General features: G+C 44.6%; 1 protein-coding gene across 1 annotated transcript in view; it reads left to right on the top strand.

The window, feature by feature from the left end:
* The first annotated feature begins 349 nt into the window (after nucleotides 1-349).
* Nucleotides 350-22,167, top strand: part of LOC311102786 (presenilin-1-like) — a 30,595-nt gene continuing 8,777 nt past the window's right edge. The window contains exons 1-9 of the mRNA XM_084144200.1: nucleotides 350-995; nucleotides 1,413-1,502; nucleotides 5,255-5,529; nucleotides 7,910-8,051; nucleotides 9,609-9,676; nucleotides 10,133-10,353; nucleotides 14,759-14,857; nucleotides 15,434-15,538; nucleotides 16,558-16,749. Coding sequence (XP_084000326.1) covers nucleotides 1,467-1,502; nucleotides 5,255-5,529; nucleotides 7,910-8,051; nucleotides 9,609-9,676; nucleotides 10,133-10,353; nucleotides 14,759-14,857; nucleotides 15,434-15,538; nucleotides 16,558-16,749 — 1,138 coding nt within the window. The 5' untranslated portion in view covers nucleotides 350-995; nucleotides 1,413-1,466. The remainder of the gene's footprint in view (nucleotides 996-1,412; nucleotides 1,503-5,254; nucleotides 5,530-7,909; nucleotides 8,052-9,608; nucleotides 9,677-10,132; nucleotides 10,354-14,758; nucleotides 14,858-15,433; nucleotides 15,539-16,557; nucleotides 16,750-22,167) is intronic.

Below are 22,167 nucleotides of genomic sequence, written 5' to 3'. Positions count from 1 at the left end.
CCGACCCCATTGAAGTTTACGTTTAAAATTGTCGTCCCTACCCCATTGAAGTTTACATTTAAAATTGTTCAGGTAAGGGTTAGGGCACAGATAGAACAATGAGTTAGGGTGTGGACGTCCCAGGGATTCGCCTTTAACACCGACCCTGTGGGCGGGAGAGGAAGTACAGTAGCCGGATCGGCTCTTGAAAATCCGTATTAGCATGGGCAGCACCATTGAGGGCTTCCGCCATCTTAACGTAGTCAACTGGGTGGGACTTCATTGGCTGATCCCTCCTGGTGACCCCTGTTGGAGTCATGTCAAACCGGGTCATCAGGGCGGGATCAGCCAATCATGAAGAAGAACATTTACTACTTGAAAATGGAGATTGCGTCAATGGCGCTGGCCGAAACTGAATATAATTTAACATAATAGGAACTATATAGGAATGCTTTTCTCTGTCATTCTCTATGCTTGAAAATAGACAGGAACAATAAGGACGAGAGGACCAATTGCAGGGTTTTAACACAGAATTCAACATTTTCTGTGACATTTTTTTTATCGTAGTCAGAAGCAAGTATCACCTGGTGATAGTAGGTAAACATCGACAACAAAACTACCATCTCTCAATGCACATTGGCTATCTAGCTAGCAAGCTAGCCGATAGCTAGCCAACCTGAATTAGTAAATTAGTTTCTTGCGTTGTGTGCCAATATAGCCATTGTATGTTGTACCAATAATTATTATGCTAGTTAATTCGCTAACTAGCTGGCCAACTAGCTAACGTAGGGTTTTTCAGCGGTTTGCTTCGCCAGTGGTTGGCTTTGTGATTGTGAACTACAATTCGGACACTGTTTGAACATTTAGAAACGTCAATAATCATAGCTTGCTAAACGGTTATCGAAACACATGCAGATATGCCCCTTACCTTTCATATCAGCGAGAAAGATATCTTTCAAATAAAAAAAGTATACATTTACTGTAGAAGGCCGTGTGGGAAGACTAACCCTATAAAGGTGTGTAAGTTAGTAATTTAACCTTTTTTAGTTTGTTTGAAAATGATTTATTGCTGAAATGAAAGATATGTTCCTTTATGTTTACAAAAACCGTACCAAAAGCAATGCATTTTAACGTTCAGAACGAGCGTCGGGGATCTTAACACATTTCCCCGGCCAGAAGATACTATCGTCAATAGTGGATAAAGGAGTGGGTTAACTAACACCCAGGTCAGCCTAGTAGCTATCTAGTTAGGGACAGGAGGAACTGTCTGCTGGAATCCAGTAATCATAACCACAAATGTGAACACTAAACAGTTATGTTGGGGTTATATTTCTGCAGTGTTCCTGGCGGTTGATTTCAAATGCCGTCTTCTGATTTGTATGCATTATACCACCATTATATGCCGTGTATTAACAGTGCTTCTGTTATACCAGGCAGGACAGGACAACTTGGCTTGTATGTGAGGGCAAGCGTCTGCTCTGCCAACCATGGCCAACAATGTGGAGGACGTCGAGAACAATATGGTGAGTTATTGCTGTGATTTTTGAATAATGAGAAATAATGCTTGTCCATGATGTATTCTCACTTGTAGATTGTGGCCAACTCGGCGGCCTTGTAATTTCGGTTAACCCAGAACTAAAGTCTCACGTAATTGGTCAGCTGCTCGATTAAGTTCTGGGTCCATACATGTTAGGAGAAGAGGTCGTCCCCGCAGTGACCATACGTACAGTGAGGGAAAAAAGTATTTGATCCCCTGCTGATTTTGTACATTTGCCCACTGACAAAGACATGATCAGTCTATCATTTTAATGGTAGGTTTATTTGAACAGTGAGAGACAGAATAACAACAAAAAAATCCAGAAAAACGCATGTCAAAAATGTTATAAGTTGATTAGCATTTTAATGAGGGAAATAAGTATTTGACTCCTCTGCAAAACATGACTTAGTACTTGGTGGCAAAACCCTTGTTGGCAATCACAGAGGTCAGACGTTTCTTGTAGTTGGCCACCAGGTTTACACACATCTCAGGAGGGATTTTGTCCCACTCCTCTTTGCAGATCTTCTCCAAGTCATTAAGGTTTCGAGGCTGACATTTGGCAACTCAAACCTTCAGCTCCCTCCACAGACTTTCTATGGGATTAAGGTCTGGAGACTGGCTAGGCCACTCCAGGACCTTAATGGGCTTCTTCTTGAGCCACTCCTTTGTTGCCTTGGCCGTGTGTTTTGGGTCATTGTCATGCTGGAATACCCATCCACGACCCATTTTCAATACCCTGGCTGAGGGAAGGAGGTTCTCACCCAAGATTTGACGGTACATGGCCCCGTCCATCGTCCCTTTGATGCGGTGAAGTTGTCCTGTCCCCTTAGCAGAAAAACACCCCCAAAGCATAATGTATCCACCTCCATGTTTGACGGTGGGGATGGTGTTCTTGGGGTCATAGGCAGCATTCCTCCTCCTCCAAACACTGCGAGTTGAGTTGATGCCAAAGAGCTCGATTTTGGTCTCATCTGACCACAACACTTTCACCCAGTTCTCCTCTGAATCATTCAGATGTTCATTGGCAAACTTCAGACGGGCCTGTATATGTGCTTTCTTGAGCAGGGGGACCTTGCGGGCGCTGCAGGATTTCAGTCCTTCACGGCATAGTGTGTTACCAATTGTTTTCTTGGTGACTATGGTCCCAGCTGCCTTGAGATCATTGACAAGATCCTCCCGTGTAGTTCTGGGCTGATTCCTCACCGTTCTCATGATCATTGCAACTCCACAAGGTGAGATCTTGCATGGAGCCCCAGGCCGAGGGAGATTGACAGTTATTTTGTGTTTCTTCCATTTGGGAATAATCACACCAACTGTTGTCACCTTCTCACCAAGCTGCTTGGCGATGGTCTTGTAGCCCATTCCAGCCTTGTGTAGGTCTACAATCTTGTCCCTGACATCCTTGGAGAGCTCTTTGGTCTTGGCCATGGTGGAGAGTTTGGAATCTGATTGATTGCTTCTGTGGACAGGTGTCTTTTATACAGGTAACAAACTGAGATTAGGAGCCCTCCCTTTAAGAGTGTGCCCCTAATCTCAGCTCGTTACCTGTATAAAAGACACCTGGGAGCCAGACATCTTGCTAGAACAAGGGAATCGTAATTTGACATTCTTACCCGCCAATGACAAAATCTACCCGCATGTGGTTGGTGTTAATTTTAGGCCCTGCTCCCTTCCAGCTCACACAAGCCAAGGTTCGTACAAGGCTACTTCCTTACTTGTAGATCATAACCAACGGTATAGTGGCTTTGTCATTTATGCGAACTCAAATAAATGAATTGAGAATGTTATTAGTCCAAGGGCCACCCATCAAAAATGTGTTGTTCTGTGATGCAGGAAATGGAACTGCAAAATTTCAAGATTTTGTAGATAATGTTATGAACATCAACACTGTCTTATTCAAAACTTCTGAAAGTTGCACATTAATCTTTAATCAAAGTTACGATATTTAGCATCAATCACAGCGCATCTTGGGTAATTTCCATAGCGATGTTCCGATGTTGCTGTGTTCCACCTTGGTTACTTTTGTTGCACTCTGGCACACAGAACTATTTGTGCGTTCGGTGTTCGTCCTTGCATAAAGCTCAAGCATCACATGTTACCGGTCCAACACTGATCCAGATGAACCCTGAAACGAGGAAATGTGTTTTAACTATGTGCAGTGGTTTTCTTAGTTAATAGAAGACATCGTTCTGTATTTAGTGTACAAGGGCCTCATTGCTTTTGCCTGCTAGCCAAACTAAAGACAGCACAGCTCTCGAAACATTCAAGGTCTCGACAGAAACATAAAGCGCTGTTCTGGCATCTGAGAAAAATAAATGTTGCACTTTTTAACAGCTTCTTATCTCGTATTATTTAGGGATTCGCCTGGTACATGCATTGCTTTCTGCAAACGTGGACAACGGAACATGTGTAACAAGGTGTAAGATGGCAACCTCATGTTGCTAGGGGAAATTACCCAAAATGCGCTATGATTTTGAAATTGTACCTTTTTTAAATTTAGAATATTTATTTAATGTGCAAATTTTACACGTTTTGGACCTCACACTGTTCATATTCATAAAAGTATGTACGTTATGTTGAAACTTGTCAGTTTTGTTTCCTGGGTCATGGAATGCCTTTTCTGAAGCCTTTTTTGGTGGGTGGCCCTTGGACTATATTCATTGAGCGTGTTACACCTTTCATTCGTTTTGCCCGTGGAGACTCTGGGGGCGTGGCCTCTCAGTCTCTGGTACAGGAAGTCCTTCGTTGCGTTTTCCTTCCAATACCTTCCCACACGTGAAGCAGCTCACGCCAACATGTTATCACAACACACAAGTGAAGCAGCTCACGCCAACATGTTATCACAGTAGTCCAGTTGCTTTTATTGCATTGTTGTTCTCAAATTGCATCGAAAGGCAGTACATGCATACCTTCTCAGCTGACGGAAAGAGTCTCTCTCCGTCTCAACCTCCGTTCATAAACAACACTTTCAGTGAAGGACAGCGGCTGTGACCGGGTTCGGTGGAGCAAATTCTTATTACGTGATATTGAGAAGTGTATTAACCAGGAAACCTCTTCGGAAATCTCTGAACCGTTTTTTTATTCAGAAGATAAGCAGAAGGAAGGATTAAGCATTAGACCTACATACTGTAGCTTGGGCTGCAAAGCTACCGGTGACTTACCAAAGTTACCGGAATCTTCAGTAATTTTGGTAGTTAAGATATATCCATGAGTGTCTAGTAGATGGACCATGTGGTTCTAGAGAAAGTAGCCTAATTAATGAAAAAGGTCATCTAATCAACAATGGCATTATTTTCAATTAGCTCTGCAACTCTTCCAACTATTGACTTTTTTCACAACTGCCACCATTTTGACGCTGAAAAAAACATTGACAACAAACGCATATTGACACGGCTCTGGATACACAAACGTGGTTGGCCTGATAAGTGTGACACAGTAATGCTGTTGTTATTACTGGAGCTACTGTCACCGCTGGTGACTTCCTACCTCCATAAATGGGAGGGTTTTGGTTCACTCAGTGAATGATATGTAGCCTGGTCCCATGTGGTTGTCATTTTTAGATGGCAAGACGGTACAAACAGACCTGGGACCCAGGCTACATGATATCAGCCTTGTTCTTCTGTAATGCTGGATGCTGACTGTCCCCACAGTTGTGAACGGAAACATTTACAGAAATATTTGCTCAACGTGCGTTTCCTCTGTCCCTGTCAAATATGTCACCCTCTGTTCCTTCTCCAGGCGACTGAGGCGTCAACCCAGAACCAGCACACGGAGCTGAGGGTACGGTCCAGAGGTGGTGGGGGCGGGGCGGAGCAGAATGGACTGCCCCCCTCCACAGCCCCCCCACAACGCCCCCCCCAGGTGGTAGAGAGCGAGGAGGATGAGGAGTTGCCGTTGAAGTACGGGGCCAAACACGTCATCATGCTGTTCGTCCCCGTCACGCTCTGCATGGTGGTCGTTGTTGCAACCATCAAGTCCGTCAGCTTCTACACCCAGAACGACGGACAGAGGCTGTGAGTACCGGCGACGTTATGGCAACGTACTGACAACATACTGGTGATGTTCTGGGTTAAGGAGACGGAGGAAATAGAACGTTGTTGTAACCACGGCTACAGATTTAAGGGGGAGATAGAAGGGTTGTTGTAACCACGGCTACAGATTTAAGGGGGGGAGAAAGGGATGTTGTAACCACGGCTACACATGGTCTCAGGGTTCGTCAGGATTGCAGAAAATAAAACCAGGAGTGACTTCGTGTTTCACTTTGGGTGCAGTTGACCAGCAGAGCCACCAGATGGCGGTAATACAACACATATGTTGCTGGACCATCATTACAGATCGAACTGGGCTACTGGCAGAACTATGTGGTTGGTCTAGGAACATAAGACCCATTGTGCAGTCTGGTTCCCTATGGGCTGTAGGTCAAACACCACGAACACAGACATGATAATGATACAAAGTAAAGTGAGGGTGTGTATGGATTCACGATAGGATGCTCTTTGAGTATTTCTGATTAGTTTTCTGATGCTGTAATAATATGATCTAATGTGTTGTCCAGGATCTTGATAGTTGTCTGACATGTTATGTGTTGTCCAGGATCTTGATAGTTGTCTGACATGTTATGTGTGGTCCAGGATCTTGATACAGTGCCTTCAGAAACTATTTATTCCACATTTTGTTTTTACAGCCTGAAAAAAAAAAAAAAAAAAAAATACTAAAATAAATCTCACCCAACTACACACAATACCCCATAATGACAAAGTGAAAACATGTATTTATCATTTTTTTGCACATTTATTGAAAATTAAATACAGAAATATATTGCCTTTGCTTGTGCTTAGCTCCATTCCGTTTATTTTAAAGTATTCACACCCCTGAGTCAATACATGTTAGAATCACCATTGGCAGCGATTACAGTTGAGTCTTTCTGGGTAAGTCTCAGTGCTTTCCACACCTGGATTGTACAATATCAGACCATTATTATTATTATTATTATTATTATTTTTTTTTCAAGCTCTGTCAAATTGGTTGTTGATCATTGCTAGACAACCGTTTTCAAGTCTTGCCATAGATTCTCAAGTAGATTTAAGTCAAAACTGTAACTCGGCCATTCAGGAACATTCACTGTCTTCTTGGTAAGCAACTCCAGTGTGGATTTGGCCTTGAGTTTTAGGTTATTGTCCTGCTAAAAGGAGAAATAATCTCCCAGTGTCTGGTGGAAATCAGATTGAACCAGGTTTTCCTCTAGGATTTTGCCTGCTTAGTTCCATTCCGTTTCTCTTTTATCGTGAAAAACTCCACAGTCCTTAACGATTACAAGCATGCCCATAACATGATGCAGCCACCACTATGCTTGAAAATATGGAGAGTGGTACTCAGCAATGTGTTGGATTGGATTTGCCCCAAACATAACACTTTGGATTCAGGACAAAAGGTTAATTTCTTTGCCACATTTTTTGCAGTTTTACTTTAGTGCCTTGTTGCAAACAGGATGCATGTTTTGGAATATTTTTTATTCTGTACAGGCTTCCTTTTTTTCACTCTGTCAATTAGGTTAGTATTGTAGAGTAACTACAATGTTGTTGATCCATCCTCAGTTTTTCTCTTATCACAGCCATTAAACTCTGTAACTGTTTTAAAGTCACCATTGGCCTCATGGTGAAATCCCTGAGTGGTTTCCTTCCTCTCTGGCAACTGAGTTAGGATGGACGCCTGTATCTTTGTAGTGACTGGGTGTATTGATACATCATCCAAAGTGTAATTAATAACTTCACCATGCTCAAAGGGATATTCAATATCTGCTTTTATTTTTTACCCATCTACCAATAGGTGCCCTTCTTTGCGAGGCATTGGAAAACCTCCCTGGTCTTTGTGGTTGAATCTGTGTTTGAAATTCACTGAGTGACTGAGGAACCTTACAGATAATTGTATGTGTGGGGTACAGAGATGAGGTTAGTCATTTAAAAATAATGATAAACACTATTATTGCACACAAAGTGAGTCCATGTAACTTATGTGACTTGTTAAGCGCATTTTTACTCCTGAACTTATTTAGGATTGCCATAGCAAAGGGGTTGAATATTGATTGGCTCAAGACATTTCAGCTTTTCATTTTTAATTAATTTGTAAAAATTTCTAAAAACGTAATTCTACTTTGACATTATGGAGGATTGTGTGTGTAGGCCAGTGACAAAAAATCTCAATGTGATCCATTTTAAATTCAGGCTGTAACACAACAACATTTGGAAAAAGTAGAGGTGTGGGTGTGAACCTTCTGAAGGCACTGTAGTTGTCTAATGTCTAATGTCTTGTCCAGGATCTTGATAGTTACCTGTACTGTCTAATGTCTTGTCCAGGATCTTGATAGTTACCTGTACTGTCTAATGTCTTGTCCAGGATCTACACCCCGTTCCCTGAGGATACAGACACAATAGGGCAGCGAGCCCTGAACTCAGTCCTCAACGCCACCATCATGATCAGTGTCATCATAGTGATGACCATGGTTCTGGTGTTGCTATACAAGTACCGCTGCTACAGGGTAAGATATATACTGCTATATAAGGACCGCTGCTACAAGGTAAGATATGCTGCTATACAAGGACCGCTGCTACAAGGTAAGATATATACTGCTATACAAGGACCGCTGCTACAAGGTAAGATATATGCTGCTATATAAGTACCGCTGCTACAGGGTAAGATATATGCTGCTATACAAGGACCGCTGCTACAAGGTAAGATATATGCTGCTATACAAGTACCGCTGCTACAAGGTAAGATATATGCTGCTATATAAGGACCGCTGCTACAGTACAGGGTAAGATACAGTGCATTCAGAAAGTATTCAGACCCCTTGACTTTTTCCACATTGTGTTACGTTACAGCTTTATTATAAAATGGATTAAAATGTTTTTCCCCCTCATCAATCTACACACAATAACCTGTTTTTGCTTTGTCATTATGGGGTATTTGAATTGTTTGCAATTTTATAAAAAAATGTAATATTACATTTACATAAGGATTCAGACCCTTTACTCAGTACTTTGTTGAAGCACCTTTGATAACGATTACAGCCTTGAGTCTTCTTGGGTATGACGCTACAAGCTTGGCACATCTGTATTTGGGGAGTTGCTCCCATTCTTCTCTGCAGATCCTCTCAAGCTCTGTCAGGTTGGATGGGGAGCGTCGCTGCACAGCTATTTTCAGGTCTCTCCAGAGATGTTTGATCAGGTTCAAGTCCGGGCTCTGGCTGGGCCACTCAAGGACATTCAGAGACTTGTCCTGAAGCCACTCCTGCATTGTCTTGGCTGTGTGCTTAGGGTTGTTCTCCTGTTGGAAGGTGAAACCTTCGCCCCAGTTTGAGGTCCTGAGCGCTCTGGAGCAGGTTTTCATCAAGGATCTCTCTGTACTTTGCTCCATTAATCTTTCCCTCGATCCTGACTAGTCTCCCAGTCCCTGCCGCTGAATAACATCCCCACAGCATGATGCTGCCACAATGCTTCACCGTTGGGGTGGTGCCAGGTTTCCGCCAGACGTGACGCTTGGCATTCAGGCCAAAGAGTTCAATCTTGGTTTCATCAGACGAGAGAATCTTGTTTCTCGTGGTTTGAGAGTCTTTAGGTGCCTTTTGGTAAACTCCAAGTGGGCTGTCATGTGCCTTTTACTGAGGAGTAGCTTCTGTCTGGCCACTCTACCATAAAGGCCTGATTGGTGGAGTGCTGCAGAGATGGTTGTCCTTCTGGAATGTTCTCCCATCTCTACAGAGGAATCTCCCTGACCAAGACCCTTCTCCCCCGTTTGCTCAGTTTGGCCTGGCGGCCATCTCTAGGAAGAGTCTGGGTGGTTCCAAACTTCTTCCATTTAAGAATGATGGAGGCCACTGTGTTCTTAGGGATTTACATGTATGATCATCAGTGACATGCTGGACATGTATGCAGCCAGTTTGACGTTATTGATCTGTGTGTGTCCCTACAGGTGATCCAAGGCTGGCTGTTCCTCTCCTCCTCCTGTTATTGATCTCTGTGTGTCTCTACTGGTGATCCAAGGCTGGCTGTTCCTCTCTCCTCCTCCTGTTATTGATCTCTGTGTGTCCCTACAGGTGATCCAAGGCTGGCTGTTCCTCTCTTCTCTCCTCCTCCTGTTCTTCTTCTCCTTCATCTACCTCAAGTGAGTCCAGTCTTTATTTTCTCTCCTCAATCAAAGTCTAGATCACAGTAATCAGGTATAGATCACAGTAATCAGTTATAGATCACAGTAATCAGTTATAGATCACAGTAATCAGTTATAGATCACAGTAACCGGTTATATATCACAGTAACCAGTTATATATCACAGTAATCAGTTAGAGATCACAGTAATCGGTTCACAGTAATCCCTTATAGATCACAGTAATCAGTTAGAGATCACAGTAATCGGTTCACAGTAATCCCTTATAGATCACAGTAATCAGTTATAGATCACAGTAATCCCTTATAGATCACAGTAATCAGTTGATCAGCTGTGTGAGTATAGTATATATCCTGTTGTGTTTAACCTTACCTGGTGACTTGTAGCTGTCACTAAGATTGAGAAATAATGTGGCTCGATAAACCCTAACTGACAAATCCCCGGTCTGTGCTCCAGCGAAGTGTTCAAGACGTACAATGTGGCGATGGACTGGTTCACCCTGGCTGTGATCGTCTGGAACTTCGGGGTGGTAGGGATGATCTGTATCCACTGGAAGGGTCCCCTCCGTCTGCAGCAGGCCTACCTCATCATGATCTCTGCTCTCATGGCTCTGGTCTTCATCAAGTACCTGCCTGAGTGGACCGCCTGGCTCATCCTGGCTGTTATATCTGTCTATGGTGAGTACCTGCCTGAGTGGACCGCCTGGCTGATCCTGGCTGTTATCTGTCTATGGTGAGTACCTGCCTGAGTGGACCGCCTGGCTCATCCTGGCTGTTATATCTGTCTATGGTGAGTACCTGCCTGAGTGGACCGCCTGGCTGATCCTGGCTGTTATCTGTCTATGGTGAGTACCTGCCTGAGTACCTGTCTGAGTGGACCGCCTGGCTGATCCAGGCTGTTATATCTGTCTATGGTGAGTACCTGCCTGAGTACCTGCCTGGCCAACCTGGCTGTTATATCTGTCTATGGTGAGTACCTGTCTGAGTGGACCGCCTGGCCAACCTGGTCTGAGCATTTTGTATTATTCTGTATGTAAATCCGAGACACTCCATTTAGTATGATATGTTAAGTTTCGTATGTTATTTATGAATTTGTGGATGTCATCACCAATTTCGTATGTTATGAATTTGTAAAACGTACAGCATGTTACGAATTCTAGCTAGGTGGCTAACATTAGCTAGCTTGCTAACGTTAGCGGGGTTAGGGGTTAGGGTTAAGTTAACCCTTTTAGCTAAATCCTAAAGGTTAGGGAAAGTGTTAGCTAGCATGCTAAGTAGTTGCTAAGTAGTTGCTAAGTAGTTGCTAAGTAGTTGCTAAGTAGTTGAAAAGTTGCTAAAATGCTAAAGTTGTCTGTGATGAGATTCGAACTTGCAACCTTTGGGTTGCTATACGTTTGTGCCTTAAGTAACCATCTATCTTATGTAACCATACCAAACTTAACATATCGTACCAATTTTTAGACGCAAAATAACACAAGGACATGCTAATTTAAAAGGTGGCTGGAATGCAGACACATTATGGGATACAGGCCAGGTCATTATAGAAATGGTTTTATAAAATAATTACTGCGACCAAATCATGTGCTGGTGCCACTAACGCCAGTGCCACCCGTGGAAAAAGTTAATGTAGAACCGTGAATGAGCCAGTCATGGGGTTCCATCTATCAGCTTGTCCCCTTGTGTGTTGGGTTTGATGTGCTTCTCGAAGAAGTCTTGAGCCTCCTTGGCAGTGGAAAACGTGTTTGTTGTGTTCTGGAAGGTCAAGATGAGTTTTGCCAGGTTTAGCTTACGACCTCGTTGTAGATCTCCCTCTGTTTCAGCACTCAGGTCTGGGTAGATGCTGATCTCCCTCTGTTTCAGCACTCAGGTCTGGGTAGATGCTGATCTCCCTCTGTTTCAGCACTCAGGTCTGGGTAGATGCTGATCTCCCTCTGTTTCAGCAGTTCAGCACTCAGGTCTGGGTAGATGCTGATCCTCTTCCCTGCATAGGTCAGGCCCCCGGATTCCGCTGCAAGGTGAACAATTAGCCACTTGACTTCAAAGCTGTGGATCCGTACAATCATACAGCGAGAGCCGTTGCGGAGTTGACCCATGTGGTGTGCTGTGTTAATTAGTGGCATGGGACCCAGCTTCTCCTGCCCGAACAGTTCATAGAAAAGATTGCTCATGAAGGAAGTTGGTTTGCCCACTTCCACACCAGTTTCAAGTCTTGTGACCCGCACACAGAATTTACTGGAATTATTTGAGTGATTCCGTTTTCTCTTTTAGGAGTTTGATTATCCCTTCCAACTGAGCTGGTTTCCAGGTCACGTAGTCACGCCTCTGTCCTCTCCTGGCTTTCCACTTTAGTTGAATAGGTATCCACTTTAGCAGTGAGCGCTGCCAATGATTACGGTAATTTACCGGTTTTAATTGTAAGTCGAGGGCAGAGGTAATCTCTTGCGTAGCGGCCGGCTCTGGCAGCTGTATGGTATTGAGAGACGCCATGTTCCCAAAGGAGAACTGTGGACGGACAAATTCTAGCTGCTGAAATGAAATAGACCTGCTTATTTCTTGTCACACGATGAATGTCCCACACCATAATATAATATTTAGTATTGGCAGGTTTTAGGAAATAAGTCTGTTAATTCATGTTAGTTTGCTAAAGGAAACCACAATAAGTCTGTTAATTCATGTTAGTTTGCTAAAGGAAACCACAATAAGTCTGTTAATTCATGTTAGTTTGCTAAAGGAAACCACAAGGCCACCAGAACCGGAATAACCACGTTTTTATTTACACATTTTTTCAATAAATTATAAAATAGTTTGTAAGCTATTAAATTTATTGAACAAAAATATAAACGCAACATGCAACAATTTCAACGATTTTACTGAATTACAGTTCATATAAGGAAATCAGTCAATTGAAGTAAATTAATTAGTCCCTAATCTATGGATTTCACATGACTGGGGAGCCATGCCCAGCCAATCAGAATTAGTTTTTGCCCACAAAAGGGCTTTATTACAGACAAAAATACTCCTCAGGTTTATCAGCTGTCCGGGTGGCTGGTCTCAGACGATCCCGCAGGTAAAGAAGCCAGATGTGGAGGTCCTGAGCTGGCGTGGTTACACGTGGTCTGCGGTTGTGCGGCCGGTTGGACGTACTGCCAAATTCTCTAAAACGACGTTGGAGGAGGCTTATGGTAGAGAAATTAACATTCAATTCTCTGGCAACAGCTCTGGTGGACATTCCTGCAGTCAGCATGCCAATTGCACGCTCCCTCAAAACTTGAGACAGCTGTGGCATTGTGTTGTGTGACAAAACTGCACATTTTAGAGTGGCCTTTTTATTGTCCCCAGCACAAGGTTCACCTGTGTAATGATAATCGTGTTTAATCAGCTTCTTGATATGCCACACCTGTCAGGTGGATGGATTATCTTGGCAAAGGAGAAATGCTCACTAACAGGGATGTAAACACATTTGTGCACAATTTGAGAGGAAATAAGGTTTTGTGCGTGTTGAAAATTTGGGGGATATTTTATTTCAGCTCATGAAACATGGAACCAACACTTTACATGTTGCGTTTATATTTTTGTTGTATGGTGGGGAATGAAAAAGGAGTCAACTTTTGGCATTCAAGTCCAAAAAGTCACTTTCTGAACACTTCTACAATGGGCAAATATGTATGGGAGGTTTCATTCAAATCGAAAGGGGTGCTGTCAAAAAGTGATTGAATTCAAATGGATTTACCCATATGTGATCGTATCTCAATGTAATCCAGGTTTGTAATTATTCAATTTTTGTCAAATACTGTATCTGTTTGGGATTCTTGCGGCCAATTATTTATAACTATGTTCTGACCCCCAACCATCCGCTCAAAGAAAGATCGGCCCACGGCTGAATGTAATTGGTGACCCCTGGTGAGGCCACAGAGGTTTTAAACCCAGAGAGCACCTGTGGACGTACCACCCTCATGGAGTCTGTTTCTGACCGTTTGAGCAGACACATGCACATTTGTGGCCTGCTGGAGGTCATTTTGCAGGGCTCTGGCAGTGCTCCTCCTGCTCCTCCTTGCACAAAGGCGGAGGTAGCAGTCCTGCTGCTGGGTTGTTGCCCAACATTGTGTTTTGGGTCCAACATTATTTGTCCTGAACAGTGTTTTGTCCTGATTCCAGCTCTGTTGTCTCCCTGCAGTTGGTTTTGGTACGGCGTTTTTCTCCCAGCCAGTCTCAGCCATTCTTTAACTCAGATTATACCATGGCAATGTTGAATACTCCTTTCTGATTGGCTTGAAGGGCATTCTAGAGCATGGATTATTTCCCTGTAACGCACGGTATAATTAAATGGCTATAGGTCATTTTTACATGTTTTGTTCGAGCTGCTTTTGAAAGCAAAAGTCGAATTGAGAACAGTGTTGGTATTGTTGAATTCGATTTTTATAATAGCAAGCTAGGACTGATGGTTTGGTTAGCTAAACTAGCAAGTCTGTTTGGTTACCACGGCAACTACTGCAGTTATCTAGTAAACTTGCTAGCTACTTCAGTGGATGTTGAACACATTTGTACCGGTAAATGAACACATTTCTAGTAAATGTGTTTTAATTTTACCAATGGTGTAAAAGGGATAATCAACTTGGGGCTCTATGCGTTCTCTGGAAAATAATGTAACTCTGTGGTAGGTTAGTTCTACTGCGCTGTCGCGTCGTGGGACACAGCTTCCACGTCGTTCATTACTTTCAATAGAACACATAGCCCCTCGTTGATGATCCCTTAGTTAAATCTTTCTACTTGGTCTCTCAAAGAGCCCTCTGTTCTGGCTCCAACACTATTCTATCCTGACTCAAAGCTCTCGGTCATATACAGAGGGTAGTGCGTACGGCCCAGTACATCACTGGGGCCAAGCTTTCTGTCATCCAGGACCTCTATACCAGGCGGTAAAAAAATGGATTTGATTCATTATGCACCAAAATGGAAGAAAACGCACTGAAACAGGGAGAGGCTACCTGAGTTTGTCCAATAAAAACGCTTGTTTTTTTATTTTCTGTTGCAAATCGTTTTGCTACGATATGCTCTAATGAATACGACCCTGTTTCTCCCTCCATAGATCTGTTAGCAGTGCTCTGTCCCAAAGGTCCTCTACGTATCCTAGTGGAGACTGCTCAGGAGAGGAACGAACCCATCTTCCCTGCTCTCATCTACTCCTGTAAGACACGCATCACATCATACCTCCTACATGACAATACCTACACACCTGATATGTGTTAAACATACCACTGATGTTATCAGTAGAAGTATCTAATATATATATAATGGTACTGTACATGCTATGGATGACCCTCTAAGGGCCTCCCGAGTGGCGTAGTGGTCTAAGGCACTGCATCGCAGTGCTAGCTGTGCCACTAGAGATCCTGGTTCGAGTCCAGGCTCTGTCGACCCTCGACCTTCGCCTCTCCCGTGTCCGAACGGGGGTTGCAGCGATGCGACTGTAACTACTACTAATTGGATACCACGAAATTGTGGAGAAAAAGGGGGTAAAATAACCCCCCCCCCCCAAACAAAAAAATACGAAAGTAAATAATGGATGACCCTCTTGCTTTGCAGTGGTCTATCAGTGCTGTTCATACTATGTGAGACAAGGCAGTGAATCTGATGTACAGAAGATATCTTGTGGATGTATGATGGTTGTCTTAAACAGCCTCTGCCACAGGCGTTCACCATCTTCTACCTAAATTCCCTTAGCTGCCTAGCAAATGCATCCTCTACCTCTCTCCCTCCCCAGCGACCATGGTGTGGCTGGTCAACATGGCAGACACTGGCCTCGGTCACAGACCACTGACCAGGAAGAACTCAACAGAAGCACCCATCGCTCAGCCTGATAGTCAAGGTGAGTCTTCACCTGTAGGAGAGTCTCAGCCTGATAGTCAAGGTGAGTCTTCACCTGTAGGAGAGTCTCAGCCTGATAGTCAAGGTGAGTCTACACCTGTAGGAGAGTCTCAGCCTGATAGTTAAGGTGAGTCTACACCTGTAGGAGAGTCTCAGCCTGACCGTCAGGGTGAGTCTTCACCTGTAGGAGAGTCTCAGCCTGATAGTCAAGGTGAGTCTTCACCTGTAGGAGAGTCTCAGCCTGATAGTCAAGGTGAGTCTACACCTGTAGGAGAGTCTCAGCCTGATAGTCAGGTGAGTCTTCACCTGTAGGAGAGTCTCAGCCTGATAGTCAAGGTGAGTCTACACCTGTAGGAGAGTCTCAGCCTGATAGTCAAGGTGAGTCTACACCTGTAGGAGAGTCTCAGCCTGATAGTCAAGGTGAGTCTTCACCTGTAGGAGAGTCTCAGCCTGATAGTCAGGGTGAGTCTTCACCTGTAGGAGAGTCTCAGCCTGATAGTCAAGGTGAGTCTTCACCTGTAGGAGAGTCTCAGCCTGATAGTCAAGGTGAGTCTACACCTGTAGGAGAGTCTCAGCCTGATAGTCAAGGTGAGTCTACACCTGTAGGAGAGTCTCAGCCTGATAGTCAAGGTGAGTCAGTCTGGAGGAAGGTTAGGGGCTTTCACCAAACATCTCTGTCCACTAAAACTTCCTCTTTAAGTAATATGTTGGTTTAGCTTTGGAAAGTGGGGTCTGGACTGTCAACTCTCAACATCTCAATGAGTTGTGCTCAAGAGCAAGGTACTTAAAAACCTCCCTTTGGCTTCTCCAGGGTTTTATTTAAATGCCTCTCTACGCCCCCCCCCCCCCCCCATTCCCCCTGGCCCGGGGCCCAGACCCCGTCAGCCACTTCCAGTGTATTATAATTGATTAATCTCTACCTCCCTGCAGACCCCTTAGCCCTGGCCCCAAATGCACCCCCCAAAACATGACTCTTTTTATGGCATCTCCAGTGTTTTATTTTTGTTCTCTCCACTGCAGCAGCCCCCCCGTCTCTGGCCCTGGGCCCAGCCCCCCTCAGCCCCCCTGAGGATGACGGGGGGTTCACCCCTAACTGGGTGGGGAATCAGGAGTATCAGCTGGGACCCCTCCAGTCCACGGACGAGACCCGACGGGAGATCCAACAGCGCCCCTCTGACAGACCTCCCATAATGGACGATGATGACGAGGAGAGTGAGTACAGAACAGTAACGTTACATAACGGTAACGGAACAGTAACGGTAACGGAACAGAACAGTAACGGTAACAGAACAGAACAAAACAGTAACGGTAACAGAACAGTAACGTTACAGAACAGTAATGTTATGGTATAGTACAGGAATGTAACATTAAAGAACAGTAACGTTACAGAACAGTGACGTTACATAACGGTAACGGAACAGTAACGGTAACAGAACAGTAACGGTGACAGAACAGTAACGTTATGTATAGTACAGGAATGTAACGTTACAGAACAGAACAGTAACGTTACATAACAGTGACGGAACAGTAAAATGTTTTGGCTTAGCTTAGTAGTGTGAAAAAATGTATTAGAATGAAGCTCGCTAAATGTAAACATAACTGTAGACACCACTCTATTCTGTAGACACCGCTTTATTCCGTAGACACCGCTCTATTCCGTAGACACCGCTCTATTCCGTAGACACCGCTCTATTCTGTAAACACCGCTCTATTCTTCAGACACCGCTCTATTCCGTAGACACCGCTCTATTCTGTAGACACCGCTCTATTCTGTAGACACCGCTCTATTCCGTAGACACCGCTCTATTCCGTAGACACCGCTCTATTCCGTAGACACCGCTCTATTCTGTAGACACCGCTCTATTCCGTAGACACCGCTCTATTCCGTAGACACCGCTCTATTCCGTAGACACCGCTCTATTCCGTAGACACCGCTCTATTCTGTAGACACCGCTCTATTCTGTAGACACCGCTCTATTCTGTAGACACCGCTCTATTCTGTAGACACCGCTCTATTCCGTAGACACCGCTCTATTCCGTAGACACCGCTCTATTCTGTAGACACCGCTCTATTCTGTAGACACCGCTCTATTCTGCAGACACCGCTCTATTCTGTAGACACCGCTCTATTCTGTAGACACCGCTCTATTCCGCAGACACCGCTCTATTCCGCAGACACCGCTCTATTCCACAGACACCGCTCTATTCTGTAGACACCGCTCTATTCCGTAGACACCGCTCTATTCTGTAGACACCGCTCTATTCCGCAGACACCGCTCTATTCTACAGACACCGCTCTATTCCGTAGACACCGCTCTATTCTGCAGACACCGCTCTATTCTGCAGACACCGCTCTATTCTGCAGACACCGCTCTATTCTGCAGACACCGCTCTATTCTGCAGACACCGCTCTATTCCGCAGACACCGCTCTATTCTGTAGACACCGCTCTATTCTGTAGACACCGCTCTATTCTGTAGACACCGCTCTATTCTGCAGACACCGCTCTATTCTGCAGACACCGCTCTATTCTGCAGACACCGCTCTATTCTGTAGACACCGCTCTATTCCGCAGACACCGCTCTATTCCGCAGACACCGCTCTATTCCGTAGACACCGCTCTATTCCGTAGACACCGCTCTATTCCGCAGACACCGCTCTATTCCGTAGACACCGCTCTATTCTGCAGACACCGCTCTATTCTGCAGACACCGCTCTATTCTGTAGACACCGCTCTATTCTGTAGACACCGCTCTATTCTGCAGACAACGCTCTATTCTGTAGACAACGCTCTATTCTGTAGACACCGCTCTATTCTGTAGACACCGCTCTATTCTGTAGACACCGCTCTATTCCGTAGACACCGCTCTATTCCGTAGACACCGCTCTATTCCGTAGACACCGCTCTATTCTGCAGACACCGCTCTATTCCGTAGACACCGCTCTATTCTGCAGACACCGCTCTATTCTGTAGACACCGCTCTATTCTGTAGACACCGCTCTATTCTGCAGACACCGCTCTATTCTTCAGATACTGCTTTATTCTGTAGACACCTCTCTATTCCGTAGACACTGCTCTATTCCGTAGACACCGCTCTATTCCGTAGACACCGCTCTATTCCGTAGACACCGCTCTATTCCGTAGACACCGCTCTATTCCGTAGACACCTCTCTATTCCGTAGACACCGCTCTATTCCGTAGACACCGCTCTATTCTGCAGACACCGCTCTATTCCGTAGACACCGCTCTATTCTGCAGACACCGCTCTATTCCGTAGACACCGCTCTATTCTGTAGACACCGCTCTATTCTGCAGACACCGCTCTATTCTGCAGACACCGCTCTATTCTGTAGACACCGCTCTATTCTGTAGACACCGCTCTATTCTGCAGACACCGCTCTATTCCGTAGACACCGCTCTATTCTTCAGACACCGCTCTATTCTGTAGACACCGCTCTATTCCGTAGACACCGCTCTATTCCGTAGACACCGCTCTATTCCGTAGACACCGCTCTATTCTGTAGACACCGCTCTATTCCGTAGACACCGCTCTATTCCGTAGACACCGCTCTATTCCGTAGACACCGCTCTATTCCGTAGACACCGCTCTATTCCGTAGACACCGCTCTATTCCGTAGACACCGCTCTATTCCGTAGACACCGCTCTATTCCGTAGACACCACTCTATTCCGTAGACACCGCTCTATTCTGCAGACACCGCTCTATTCCGTAGACACCGCTCTATTCCGTAGACACCGCTCTATTCTGCAGACACCGCTCTATTCCGTAGACACCGCTCTATTCTGCAGACACCGCTCTATTCTGTAGACACCGCTCTATTCTGTAGACACCGCTCTATTCTGTAGACACCGCTTTATTCTGCAGACACCGCTCTATTCCGTAGACACCGCTCTATTCTTCAGATACTGCTTTATTCTGTAGACACCTCTCTATTCCGTAGACACTGCTCTATTCCGTAGACACCGCTCTATTCCGTAGACACCGCTCTATTCCGTAGACACCGCTCTATTCCGTAGACACCGCTCTATTCCGTAGACACCTCTCTATTCCGTAGACACCGCTCTATTCCGTAGACACCGCTCTATTCTGCAGACACCGCTCTATTCCGTAGACACCGCTCTATTCTGCAGACACCGCTCTATTCCGTAGACACCGCTCTATTCTGTAGACACCGCTCTATTCTGCAGACACCGCTCTATTCTGCAGACACCGCTCTATTCTGCAGACACCGCTCTATTCTGTAGACACCGCTCTATTCTGTAGACACCGCTCTATTCTGCAGACACCGCTCTATTCCGTAGACACCGCTCTATTCTTCAGACACCGCTCTATTCTGTAGACACCGCTCTATTCCGTAGACACCGCTCTATTCCGTAGACACCGCTCTATTCCGTAGACACCGCTCTATTCTGTAGACACCGCTCTATTCCGTAGACACCGCTCTATTCCGTAGACACCGCTCTATTCCGTAGACACCGCTCTATTCCGTAGACACCGCTCTATTCCGTAGACACCGCTCTATTCCGTAGACACCGCTCTATTCCGTAGACACCGCTCTATTCCGTAGACACCACTCTATTCCGTAGACACCGCTCTATTCTGCAGACACCGCTCTATTCCGTAGACACCGCTCTATTCTGTAGACACCGCTCTATTCTGCAGACACCGCTCTATTCCGTAGACACCGCTCTATTCTGCAGACACCGCTCTATTCTGTAGACACCGCTCTATTCTGTAGACACCGCTCTATTCTGTAGACACCGCTTTATTCTGCAGACACCGCTCTATTCTGTAGACACCGCTCTATTCTGCAGACACCGCTCTATTCTGCAGACACCGCTCTATTCTGCAGACACCGCTCTATTCTGTAGACACCGCTCTATTCTGTAGACACCGCTCTATTCCGTAGACACCGCTCTATTCCGTAGACACCGCTCTATTCCGTAGACACCGCTCTATTCCGTAGACACCGCTCTATTCCGCAGACACCGCTCTATTCTGCAGACACCGCTCTATTCTGTAGACACCGCTCTATTCTGCAGACACCGCTCTATTCTGTAGACACCGCTCTATTCTGCAGACACCGCTCTCTATACTAACAAATGAAGGCGGTCTCCAAAACTGACACAGTTGCAGTTTGTGATTCCTCCACTTTCCTATCATATAGGCCCTGTCCAATGGCAGACCTTCCGAAATTATTCACATTAGTGGTGCGTGGGTCATCTGTTGGTGTTAATAACCCATCCGCAACCGTTGTAAGGAAATAGAAGGCTGTGAAAACGACCCAACGTGTTTCTGAAAAGATTTCAGTTTGGCTTGGATGCATATTTTATGTGGTTGAATTATTATCAGCTTTTGTTACAGCCTGAATTTAAAAATGGATTAGATTTAGATTTGTCACTGGCCTACACATAATACCCCATTATTATTATTTTATTAAAAATGAAAAGCTGAAATGTCTTCAGTAATTAAGTATTCAATCCCTTTGTTATGGCAAACCTAAATAAGTTCAGGAGTAAAAATGTGCTTAACAAATCACATAATAAGATGCATGGACTCACTCTTTGTGCAATAATAGTGTTTAACAATATTTTTGAGTGACTACCTCATCTCTGTACTCCACACATACAATTATATGTAAGGTCTGTCAGTCGAGCAGTGCATTTCAAACACAGATTCAACAACAAAGACCAGGGAGGTTTTCCAATGCCTCACAAAGAAGGGCACCTATTGGTAGATGGGTAAAAAAAAAAAAAAAAAGGCTGACATTGAATATCCCTTTGAGCATGGTGAAGTTATTCATTACACTCAATGTATCAATACACCCAGTCACTACAAAGATACAGATGTCCTTCCTAATTCAGTTGCCGGAGAGGAAGGAAACCGCTCAGGGATTTCACCATGGTGACTTTAAAACAGTTACAGAGTTGAATGGCTGTGATAAGAGAAAAACTGAGGATGGATCAACAACATTGTAGTTACTCCACAATACTAACCTAAATGACAGAGTGAAAAGAAGGAAGCCTGTACAGAATACAAATATTCCAAAACATGCATCCTGTTTGCAACAAGGCACTAAAGTAAAACTGCAAAAAATGTGGCAAAGCAATTCACTTTATGTCCAGAATACAAAGTGTTATGTTTGGGGCAAATCCAATCCAATACATTACTGAGTACCACTCTTCATATTTTCAAGCATAGTGGTGGCTGCATCATGTTATGGGTATGCTTGTAATCGTTATGGACTGGGGAGTTTTTTAAGATAAAACAGAAATGGTATGGAGCAAAGCACAGGCAAAATCCTAGAGGAAAACCTGGTTCAGTCTGCTTTCCACCAGACACTGGGAGATGCATTCACCTTTCAGCAGGACAATAACCTAAAACACAAGGCCAAATCTACACTGGAGTTGCTTACCAAGAAGACAGTGAATGTTCCTGAGTGGCCGAGTTACAGTTTTGACTTAAATCTACTTGAAAATCTATGGCAAGACCTGAAAATGGTTGTCTAGCAAGAATTTTGAAAAGAATAATGGGCAAATGTTGCACAATCCATGTGTGGAAAGACTTACCCAGAAAGATTCACAGCTGTAATCGCTGCCAAAGGGGATT

Source organism: Coregonus lavaretus, assembly GCF_964263955.1.
Source record: "Coregonus lavaretus genome assembly, chromosome: 27".
Classification (NCBI taxonomy): Eukaryota; Metazoa; Chordata; class Actinopteri; order Salmoniformes; family Salmonidae; genus Coregonus; species Coregonus lavaretus.
The sequence above is the reverse complement of the archived record's forward strand: the minus strand, read 5'-3'. Positions and strand labels throughout refer to the sequence as shown.